At 47.7% G+C, this 11,827-nt stretch overlaps 1 protein-coding gene across 1 annotated transcript; it reads right to left on the bottom strand.

Annotated features, from left to right (window-relative positions):
* Positions 1 to 8,449: 8,449 nt before the first annotated feature.
* On the bottom strand, positions 8,450 to 9,214 carry LOC134290033 (uncharacterized protein K02A2.6-like). Its single transcript, XM_062856980.1, has one exon. It carries the CDS (start codon positions 9,212 to 9,214, stop codon positions 8,450 to 8,452), a length of 765 nt encoding a protein of 254 aa, XP_062712964.1.
* Between the last annotated feature and the right edge of the window lie 2,613 nt (positions 9,215 to 11,827).

Below are 11,827 nucleotides of genomic sequence, written 5' to 3'. Positions count from 1 at the left end.
TTTCGGCTGTGACGGCTTCTTTATTACACCTTTGCCTGATGGCCCATCCGGAGGTTGCAGTGTATGCTGTTTGTCCGATGGGATGACTGGATTTAACGACTTGCTTCCGCTTGCTGCTTCCACTTGCTTTGGAGTCTTGTCGGAGGTTGATAGAATTTGCAAAGCCCTGGTTACTGTAACGCAGACAGCACAGCTCCAACTCTGGTTTCCAATCTCCTTGGTGACTCCCACGCATGTGAAGTGATGCCACTTGCTGCAGACGTCGCACTGGACCATTTCATCAGTGTCTGGACCACCACACACCTTGCATGCTCTACCAGGCAGGGTTTGGTTCGCCTGTTGTTCTGGCGACGTAACCCTTGTGACCACCACTGGCACAATACCACCGTAAGCACCATCTTCCACTTGATGTTCACTTTGACCACCACTACCACCTATTTTTGTAACCGACCGCGTTCTCGTCGCACCGGGTCTTACAACCGGTCTGAGATGGCTATGGCTAGACATTTTTCACGATAAACGATATCTAACTTCGTTATAAACGAAATTTGTAAGCTGTTGCTTGAGTACCGGACCGGGGGGATTTCTTTCAGATGAATAACCTCCAGAGCAGACTGTGTTTGAGCTCTTATATTGAGAGATTACAAATTTCCTATATGGGACAGTATGGAGTATATGGAACATAGTATATGAGTTTTGCAGTCCAAGTTGATCAATGCAAATAGTGTGAGCTTTTAGTCTTAAGTCTAGTAGCACTTACGTTTAATGTCCCTCTAAGTCATGTATGTCCGGTAATTAAGTCGTGTTTATCTTTCGTCATGTATTCAGGGACGGCAACCAATGCAAATTGTTTCAATTCAGATTATGCAAAGTCCGTCACTACGCTATATTGTGAACTAAAGCTCTAAAGTGAGATTTCATTAGATTTAGGCATTATACCAATTATGTTTAGATTACCTGCTAGTTAATTATAGTTCACACAATTAGAATAATAAATTTGGAAAAATATTTCAATTAAAGTAGAATTCACTTTCAATTCATGACAATCTGATTCTGCATGGATTATTTGTTCTAATCTTGCTACTCACGGTCAGTGACAGTCGTATCTGTCACTCCATTCCATTGTCATCACAGGCTCCATCAGGTGGTTGACGTCGGAGGGTTTATAAAAGGCGCGCGCTGTCCAATAGGGTCAGCTAACAACAGGTATACTTTAAATTCCCGCGAAAAGAGTTCAAAGTTTGCAATCTTGTTCGCTTGTTCGCGGTCACTTACCGTGACATGCAGCTTGTCACGGCTGGGTGAGTCTATCTCCAGAACCCCACGAAACGATTTTGCCAGATCATTTGCGATTTGTAATTTGTTTAATTTTTTTCCATTCGGTTTGGGCCGAAAGAAAACCAGACAGGGACCCTTAGATCCGGGTGGATAAACTTTCGTGCGGGGGCTCACCGGGTTAGAAGAAGATCCAGGGACAGAGGAGAATACAGGTGGCTGAGAGGAAATACCAGGCTGAGAAAAATTTGTAGCCAAGGGAGTTTTTACCATGGGCTGGGACCGTGTTTCTTTCACCAAAGAACTAATTGGAACAATTCCGAAAGAAACAACACAACGTACATGGGGAACCCCTGGATCGTTTTCATGATCGCCAGTCTCCATGGCGTCAGAATTCTGAATTTGTTCTATTGAAATAGTGGACAGACCAGAGCCTGTCTCATCATCGGATGAAATTACGAGATCCGGTGAACCCCCACCAGTGTCATTCGTTTCCATGCAGGCCTATTTTATTATACATTATGCCAGATAATGGCAATAAAAAACCAATATAAGAACAAATATAACCAACCAGATGTTCAATACAAAGTTAAACCGGGGGAACGAGAAAAAAACATCAATCAAAAAAAATCGTTTACCAACTTAAATATCTATAAAAAAATATTAAAGGAAAAAAGAAGAAAATAAAAAAAAACAAAGAAAGAGAAGGATAGCACCTATAAAAAAAAAAGTAATTCGAAGACGTGGTCCTACCTGAATTCAACCAATAGTCCTACGTCGAAGAAAATAACCAAAAAAAAAATACTCTCAACACCTGTTCTAATATGAAGTAAAGTGATATCGGGAAAAAAGGGCAAGAAAAAGAAAGAAAAAACTTGAAGAAAAAGGATAGCAACTTAAAAAAATCAATTCAAAGTTTGTATCTACTTAAATACAAGTATGAGAAAAATTTAAAAAAATCAAATCGAATTAAAACTATTACTGCGAGCTAGACGGTGGACTGGGGAACAATAGAGCGGCAAAAACAATACAAGATACTCAACTGGTCTGTGCGTGCACAGCCTTTGTATACCTTTGTATACCTTGTTTGTTGGTGCGATGGCTTAGGCTGCTGCTGTTGTGCGCTGCTGACCTTTGTCGTCGACCTTCTCGCTTCGTCGTTACCGGCATCGTCGTCGTCGTCGTCGACGACGTGTACTAATAACGAATGCTACCACGCGAAGAGAAACGGACATTCACATCCGACTCGTTCCAAAAACCGACAGGGAATGGCTGCACCAGAAGGTTGCTGACAGCAGGGTCTCCACCTGCCCCGACCCTTGCCGGGGACCCCTTTCCGCGGCCACTTAATCGCTGTAAGGGTCGATCTCGACCGCAGGGCACCGGTATGACCTACGAAGCCGACTCCGAACCCCTGGATTAACTCTTGTACTGCATCTGGACTAGTCACTCTCCGAGTCCACGCGCCACCTCCTCTGTAGCTCCCAGACAATATGGGTAATAGCCGTTGAAACGGCGTTCCAGTCAAACTCATCCCTACACATCCTCTGGACCAAGTTGTCCGGGTTTGTGTCCTCCTCGCATGTGGCAAGCATGCGGTCACGCATTGTGCGGAAACTCGGGCACACGAACAAAACGTGCTCCGCGCTTTCCTCTAAACCATTGCACACTGGGCATTCGGGGGAACCCGCATGCCCGAAACTATCTACCCTCGGTATCAACCTATGGGTCCACCTTCCTTTGGTGGAACTGTCCCACGCGCGCTGCCATTTGACCATAGAGGCCATCCTGGCAGTCCTGCGTATGCCTCTTGTGCCGCGCATTTCGAAGCACTCCATGTCCTCACTGATAAGAATGCTGATAGGCACCATACCAGTAATGACGCAGAGAGCATCGTGTGACACGGTACGGTACGCGCTCGAAACCCTCAGGCACATAAGCCTGTAAGTACTTTCCAGCTTCCGTCGGTAGCATTCAGTACTTAGCGCGGTACCCCACGCCGGGCCGCCATACCTAAGCATGGACGTAGCAACACTAGCCAGAAGCTTGCGCTTTCTGGTGTGCACCGCAGAGCTATTGGACATCATCCGGGACAGTGCCGCAATAGCTGTGGAGGCTCTTTTACAGGCATAATCGATGTGGCTACCGAAGGTAAGCTTATCGGCGATCATCACGCCCAAGTGTTTGACGGAGCGCTTTGACAGGATAGTGCACTCTCCTACACTGATCTCCGTCTGCTGCTCCAACTTCCGGTTGTTAACAACCGTCACCTCTGTCTTGTGGTGAGCCAGCTCCAATTTCCTGGATCGCATCCACGCCTCCACAACCTTGATTGAGTAGTCGGTAGTCAACTTCACCTCCTGGATCGTTTCACCGTAGACTTCGAGCGTAATGTCGTCGGCAAATCCGACAATCACCACTCCCACTGGGTACTCTAACCTCAACACCTCGTCGTACATGACATTCCATAACACCGGACCCAGGATGGAACCTTGCGGGACTCCTGAGGTTATGTGAAAGCACTTCTGACCCACCTCCGTGTCGTAGTACATGATTCTGAAAGTAACTTCCGAGAATCTTGTACAGATACTCTGGTATCCGCAGACGCAAGAGCGCATCGGCAATAGCAGACCATCTGGTGCTATTAAATGCATTCCTTACATCCAGAGTCACTACCGCGCAAAAGCGAATTCCCCTCCTCTTAGGCTCGAGTGCTTTCTCGGCGGTTTTTGTAACCAACAAGATAGCGTCTACGGTGGACCTCCCCTTCCGGAAGCCGTACTGATTGCTCGAAAGACCATTTTCGCCCTCGGTGAACCTCAACATTCTATTGAGGATGATCTTTTCGAGCACCTTCCCCGCCGTGTCTATCAAGCATATTGGTCTATATGCCGGCGGGTAGTTTCCCCGCCTTTGGCAATAGTACCAGGCTCTGCCTCTTCCAAGCTTCTGGGAAAACTTCCTCGACCAGGCATTTCTGCATAGCAGATCTGAACATCTCGGGAGCCTCTGCAATAGCTACTTTTAAGGCCAGGTTCGGAACTCCGTCTGGTCCTGGGGCCTTACCTACGCTACGGGACTTAGCTATCCCCAAAAGTTCCACATGGATGACCCTCTCCTCATCGCCAGCCCCAGTCCCCGGCTGTCCTACGAAAAGAAGCCAAGGACTAGGATCATGACGCGGAAAAAGTCCTCCAATGATCCCCTCCAACATCTCTGGAGATTGCTCTGTAGGAGCCATCACACCTCTCGTCTTGGCCATAACGATCCTGTAGGCGTCACCCCACGGGTTCGTATTGGTACTCTGACAGAGACCCTCAAAGCAGGCCTTTTTGCTTGCTATTATCTCGGTCTTAAGTGCGGCTTTTGCAGCGGCAAACACCACCCGCCGTTCGTTTCGCTCTTCCTCTGATTGTGCTCGCTGCATCCGCCGCCTAGCCCGTAGGCAGGCGCGGCGCAGGTCCGCAATCGCGTCGGTCCACCAGTAAGCCGGTGGCCTCCCATTACTAGGGTGGACTCGCCTAGGCATGGTCGCATCACACGCACGTGAGAGTACCGCTACCAGCTCGTCGCCGTCTAAACCGATTAAGTTTCGCTCACGGCGGAGCGCCTCCCTAAATACCCCTTCGTCGAAGTATGATGTCTTCCACCTGCGAGGGCTTGGCCTTGGCCTAGCCGCCTCTTCTTCTATCCGCTGTCTGCTATTGTTGTAGTCGATACTGTAGCGAACCGCCAGGTGGTCGCTGTGAGTGTAGCCATCATCTACTCTCCATTTCGAACTACTTGTTAGGCCAGGACTACAAAAGGTCACGTCAATAATTGACTCCGCTCCGTTTCGACTAAAGGTACTCTTGGTACCGACATTAGCCAAGTCGACATCTAAGATGGCCAATGTTTCTAACAGGATCTGACCCCGCTGGTTCATGAAACGGCTTCCCCATTCCACGGCCCAGGCATTAAAGTCACCCGCTATTACCACCGGCCTTCGCCCTGTTAGCACGGTCGTTAAGCGGCCCAGCATTTGCGTGAACCGCTCGATCGGCCACCGCGGAGGCGCATAACAGCTACAGAAGAAGACCCCGTTTACTTTGGCGACCACGAAGCCCTTATAGGTAGTAGACACCAACTCCTGGACGGGTTATTTACCCGTCGTCCATATCGCCTCCATTTTTCTGGTCCCATCCGCGACCCAGTTGCCATTGCCGGCGGGTACTCGGTATGGGTCCGATATGATGGCGATATCCGTCTCCCACTCAGAAACCGCCTGACAAAACAGTTGCTGAGCCGCATCACAGTGGTTCAGGTTCAGCTGCGTTACCAGCACTGTGATTTGTTGTTCACTGCGGCTTTCTTGAAGGCCGGGCACCTTGGGCCACCCATCGGATGTCTGTTGATTTCCCGGTACAGTTCATGCAGATGGACGGACTCGTGCAGCTTTGGGCCTTATGACCTTCAGCGCCGCATCGCCTGCACAGTTTGCGCCTGTCGGGGCCTCTGCAGTCCCACGACTTGTGTCCTGGTTCCAGACACCTGAAGCAAACCTCTGGTGGCTCGTGGAATATCAGGTGACATACACACCAACCCACCTTTATGCTCCCTACTTTAACGGACTTTTTGACGTCCGCCACAGGTAGCTGAACCAAAGCTTTCTGTGTCCCTGCTGGCCCTTTCCGTAGCTTAACGGCTGCGGCGGGAACCTGCACATCGCACTGTTGCCGCAGTGCCGTGACGAGCTCTTCTACTTCGGTGATCTCATCAATGTCCTTGACCTTCAGAGTCGCCTCATGTGTCAGAGCCCTCACCTGCACACCCTCACCAAGGACCTCTTCTGCCAGCCTCTTATAGGCGGCGGCCTTGTGCTCCTTCTGGCGCTTCAGCTCCTGGATCATCTCGCCCGTACGAGTACTTCTAATACTGACAAGATCCTCAAGCTTGGCGTCGCTTCGCATCATCTTCAAGACGTCCGAGTACTTGGACTGTTCCGTCTTGATGACGATCGCGTCGCCTTTCTCGCGCTTGGCACCTGGCCTCGTACGCCTTGGCTTGGCGTACTGCGCTACTACCTGCGGATTCACCTTCTTCTTCCTCTTCCGCTCTACCTTCGTCCAAGGGGGCTCCTCCCCTTGGATCGCCCTACTCTGTGGCTGTTGAGGGCCAACTAGCGGTCGCAAGCCCTTGTTCCCTTCGTTCCGGGACGGGCCAGCCTTTTCAGGCCCACCCTTCCCAGCTATCCAGGAACCCTGGCTGGGGTCCGGCCTTCCGGCATTATTATCGACTTTCGGGGTAATGATTCGCCTGGCCTTGCGGGCACCGCCAGACAGCTCTTTGGCTGGCGGTTGCCTCGCCCGCTTCTGCGATTGCTTGCCCCGTTTGTCGCGAGCAGTCGCTTCTGCCTTATTCTGACTTCCTGCGAAGGAGAAGGCCTCCGTTTGGGTAAACTTCGGCACTTTCTCAATTGCAGGCTCCGCTGCTGCAGCAGTCAGCAAGGCCGTTTTCAGGTCCTTGCTTATGTTCGACTTAGTGGACGCAAAGTCGATGATTTTGCCAAGCTGCTGCTCAGCCACCTTAATTTATTTATTTACCATCATCTTCAACACTAGGTTGTACAGACTGTTGCCTAACTTATAAATCTTATCCAAATACTAAAAACACTTTTGGAGACATTAAAATCGAACACATCAGCAACTTCGTTAAATAATCTACAACTAGTGCCAAACGGATCAAAATACGCATAGTTCGTGCGATGAGCAGGAATCCACAAAACGAACGATTACGGAGAGAACGCACAGGAGCATAAAAACATAGATTTTGTAACAAATAATTACAATCAATACGGTTAACAATTAGGTCAAAGATTGCGGACCGTCCTTTGGATCGGTTGACGGCCCTCAACAACCACGCTTCGCCCATAACCTCCATCGGCTGGCTTGCCGGGAAGTGGCCTGGAGCACCCACGCTTGAGCTGCGTACGCAACTCCCAGCGTTTATCTCCTCACTTCTCCTTGACGGAGACCTCATCAACCCGCTTCTTGCGAAGGGGTTGATCCCACCACTACTTCCACCTGAATTTTGATTATTTTTGTTCGATTTCATGTTTAAATCCCACGAGTCGCACGGGAAAGAATGTCCACCACGCCAGAGCCCTGCATTAACGCGGTAAGGGACAGCTTACTGTGGGGGTGCCCAGGTACCCCACAGGCTCCGTTAAAGATCGAGCATCTTTTTCACCCTCTCGATCACTCATTCCTCAGCACGGGTCGCTTGACACCTTGAATTGGGGTTAGTAGTCCTATTCTTAGCCGGCGACTACGCGGCTGACTCGCAAGCGGGGGAGGTGCGTCAGGCCCCCAGACTTTCGTCCTTGCTGCCCCAAGCGTCGTCCACTCTGGCTTTGTTAGTTCGGCCAACCATTTGACTGCGACCTTGTTGGGGCATTCAGTCAGCGCTGCCGGGTGACACATACAAAAAGTTAAAACGAAAACATTTCTCCGGCATTGGAGCAAGAACGTTACATCACCACGTCAACCAGCAACAAGCAGTCAGCATTCTCTCTGCTTGCATCGCTTGTTTCTGGTTAACCGGCGTCGGTCTATAAACATGACCGTGAAATCCACATCTGATGTAATCCACTAATTGCGTGGAGTAATCCACTAATTGCGTGGAGACCCCCCCCCCCCCCCCCCTTAAATAAAGTTTTTATTTGTGAAGCAAAGAAAAACTTGCAGTAGGCATTCGGCTAGCGTATATATTTGCGGGTTAAAGATTATCCCAAGGACTACTCTACATTATTCAATTCTACCTTTTCTAAAACAAAAATATAACCAGAGTGTCTGAAATCTCATGTATACATGAATGAGACTGTGTGCCATGCGCTTATTTGAAATGCGTTTCAAGAAAATTTTGAGATTTGAGATCATAGCACGCGCATGAAAAAAATTAGTGTACGTGCCTCAATGAAACGTCTCGTGAGACTCGTCTCATTGATATCTTTGCAGTTGAAATTAACCAATGGCTTGTCCTTCCAGTTGATAGATGAAATGTCCGTGGATAAGTCTTACTTATTTGAAGGTTGGACAAAGAATGAATTGAAAGTTTATTAAATGTCATAATCAAGTTACATTAGATTGCTTAGATTTATCGGTTGCTTGGTTGCTATGATGTAACATCTCCCCCTTTAAAACAACCAATATCCTTGAAGCTTGGATGGGAGCCTAAGCAATCGTCTAGGGCGTTCCGGTGTTTCTGGGTTTGCACGAGGTTCTTCATCTTTCGATTCTGGTTCGGATTCATTTTGTAGCTCATCTTGTTCGGGTATGGGTTCTACCAACTCGGGCATCGGTAAGGAAGAAACTTCATCGATTGGAACCATTGGAACATCTACACCAGCAGGTATTTGACCTTCATTTCTTGAATCTGTAGTCGGCATTTGTCGAAGACCAAATTCATCGAGGAAAACCGTGAGTGGTGAATCTTGATGTAACGGTTGCTCTTCAACTTCAACTCGATTTCGTAGTTGATTGATGTGCGATCGGATTAGTCGACTATTTCGATTCAGCAAAACGTTGTAATTAACTTTTCCGACACGCTCGATGATCCTACCAGGTATCCAGCTCCACGAATTGCCTTGGTGAACTTGGGCATACACCGTATCGCCTTGTTTGTAGCATCTTGGAGAATCCTGACGGTTGGTAACATCACCCTTCCGTTCGACTTTCTTGGACTGCTGCTGACGTTCTGGAGGTTTCAAAAGAGCTGCTACTGTTCGCATTGACCTTCCTAGCATTCTTTCAGCAGGTGACTGTCCGCCAAGATCCGGTGTTGGAGTGGAACGGTATACGGTTAGAAACGTCTGAAGTGAATCTTCTAGGGACTCTCCTCCTGAGCAAATCTTCTTCACGCTTCTTTTGACGGTGTCCACAAAACCGTACGAATTTGCCATAGTAATTCACGGCTCCAAGATAGGACCTCAGCTCGGATACGTTCGTTGGTGGGGGAATGCTCGAGATTGTTTCAACTTTCTCCGGGTCAGGGCGGATACCATTGCGATCGGTGATGTGGCCTAGGTAACGGACTTCAGTTTGGAAAAACTTGCATTTTTGAATTTTCAGATGAAATCCGCAATCCGTCAGTCTTTGCAGCAACTTGTTCAGCGATTCAGCATGAGATTTCCAGTCCTTGCTGAAGATGATGATGTCATCAATGAAAGGGCGTACTTCAGGAAGATCCGCGATGAGACTTTCTATCATCCGCTGGAATGCCCCTGGCGCTGACTTGACTCCTGGGGCCAGGCGGTTGAAGCGAAACAATCCTCTATGCGTGTTGATCGTCAGAAGTTGTTTCGAATCTTCGGTTACTTCGCATTGAAAATACGCATCGGACAGGTCGATCACACTGAAGACTTGACATCATGCCAGCTGGGCAAAAATTTCTTCTGGTACCGGCAGGGGATAGTTGTTGGCTTCCAGAGCGTTGTTCAGGCCTGTCGAGTAATCCGCGCAAATGCGAACTCTGCCATCCGGTTTCTTCACAGCTACGATGGGGGCTGCCCACTCCGAGAAATCCACAGGTGTGATTATTCCTAGGCTTTGAAGACGATTGAGTTCAGCATCAACCAACGGTACAGAATGAAACGGAACGGGTCGTTTTGGGCAGAAAACTGGCTTACTTCCGGGCTTGAGATGCAGCTGTACCTTAGTGCGGTTGCACAGTCCAAGGGTCTCGTTGAAAACTTCTTTGTGCTTGAGTTTCAGCTGCTGAATCTCTCGATCGATTTCACGTTTGGAAGGCATCACGATCTGATTGCAAATGGAATCAAACGGAATTGACCAGAAGTTGAACAAGTCAATCCATTCAATGCCCATCAGATTCAGATTACGTACGGATGTGACGAAACATCTGCCTCGCTTCGTTTCTCCTTTGATGGATACTTCACATTCGAACTCACCTACTAGGGATAGTGGATCACCCGATGCGTTTGAGGCTTGGCTTGATGATGGATTGATCGCCGGCTTGCCGAGTTGCTTCCAGACAGTTTCCGAAACAATGGAGATGTCGCTGGCCGAATCGAGTTGAAGAGGGACTGGTACTCCGTTGATCGCCACGGTAACGAACTTCCGCTTGCTTTCCCGGTGTTCAATGTGGTTGACAACGAACACGCCTTTGGCTTCAACACTGGATTTCCCCTTCTTTTGCTTCTTGCTGATGGTTGATTGTGATTGTGTGGTCTTAGCCGGATTTGCTGATTTCTTGGAGCAGAAACAGTATCCTTCCTTATGGCCGACACGGTTGCAGTCTCTGCAGAGGTGGTTGTTGAAAGCGCATTCCTTCAGAAAGTGCATTTGTCCGCACTGCCAACAAGGTGTCTTCGGCTTCTTACTTTCTGACTTCGGGATAAGTCTTACTTATTTGAAGGTTGGACAAAGAATGAATTGAAGGTTTATTAAATGTCATAATCAAGTTACATTAGATTGCTTAGATTTATCGGTTTGGATAAGTCTTACTTATTTGAAGGTTGGACAAAGAATGAATTGAAAGTTTATTAAATGTCATAATCAAGTTACATTAGATTGCTTAGATTTATCGGTTGCTTGGTTGCTATGATATAACAATAGAAATAAAGCAGTATACAAATGTCATTAAAGCATTTAATTGTTATTTCTTGTATTAGAAAAATAACTTGCAACGGAAACGTTTAAAAGACCCCGGGTCAGAGCATGTGAACCAGGTTATGCCTTGTAATACATGTGAAAGTATCGACTAGAAGTTCGATCATTATCCGAGGATTCAACTGACTGGAAGCCAATTATCGGGGATCGGCAATGCCGCAAAAAATGCACTGATAATCCAGGAATCAAAATTTTTGATAACCGATATGACTAGTTTAGAACGTATTTGGTTTGTTCGAATTCGCCACTCTTTTAATTTTGCTGGCGTAAACGAGAGTTCAAAAGATTTGTCTTCGATCGAAAATGGATGCATTCGGAAACAAGAATGTCAATGATGTATGCAACATGTAGCCTTTTTAATGAGCAATGTCAGGAGTTCCACGCTATTATAGACTTGGTACGTTCAAAGAAAAAAAGAAGGATTTTTAAAGATCCCCGGTCGCACATGTACCATTGCGTTATCAATAGACGACCCCTATGAGATTTTTTTTATCTTTATCATCGAGACTTTCAGCCCGAGGCTGATTCGTCTCCGCCTATGAGATTGTTTCAGATACAGTATTCGGATACGGTAAAAGGTAAAAGTATCAAGAACAACGTAGAACGTTTTTCGGTTTTTCATTTACGGACACCAAGAAAAAACAGTGTGGCTTGTTTCTTAGGGAGATCTCGAAGTCTGATTTATTTGGGAGACCCGGGAGAAGCAATCCCTTAGATAGATGGCCTAGATCAACCGCAACTGGCTTCCCAGTGATCACGGATGTTCACGATATGCAGTGAATGACGCCAAGTTTGAAATTGTATATGGCCATAGACTCCAGTTGACATATTTATTGTCTTAACGCACGGAGGTTGAGTTGCAAGAAATGTACTTTTGAAGCTGTCGA

This window comes from Aedes albopictus, chromosome 1, assembly GCF_035046485.1.
Source record: "Aedes albopictus strain Foshan chromosome 1, AalbF5, whole genome shotgun sequence".
Taxonomy (NCBI): domain Eukaryota; kingdom Metazoa; phylum Arthropoda; class Insecta; order Diptera; family Culicidae; genus Aedes; species Aedes albopictus.
Note: the sequence above shows the minus strand (reverse complement) of the source record. Positions and strands in the feature narration are given on the sequence as shown.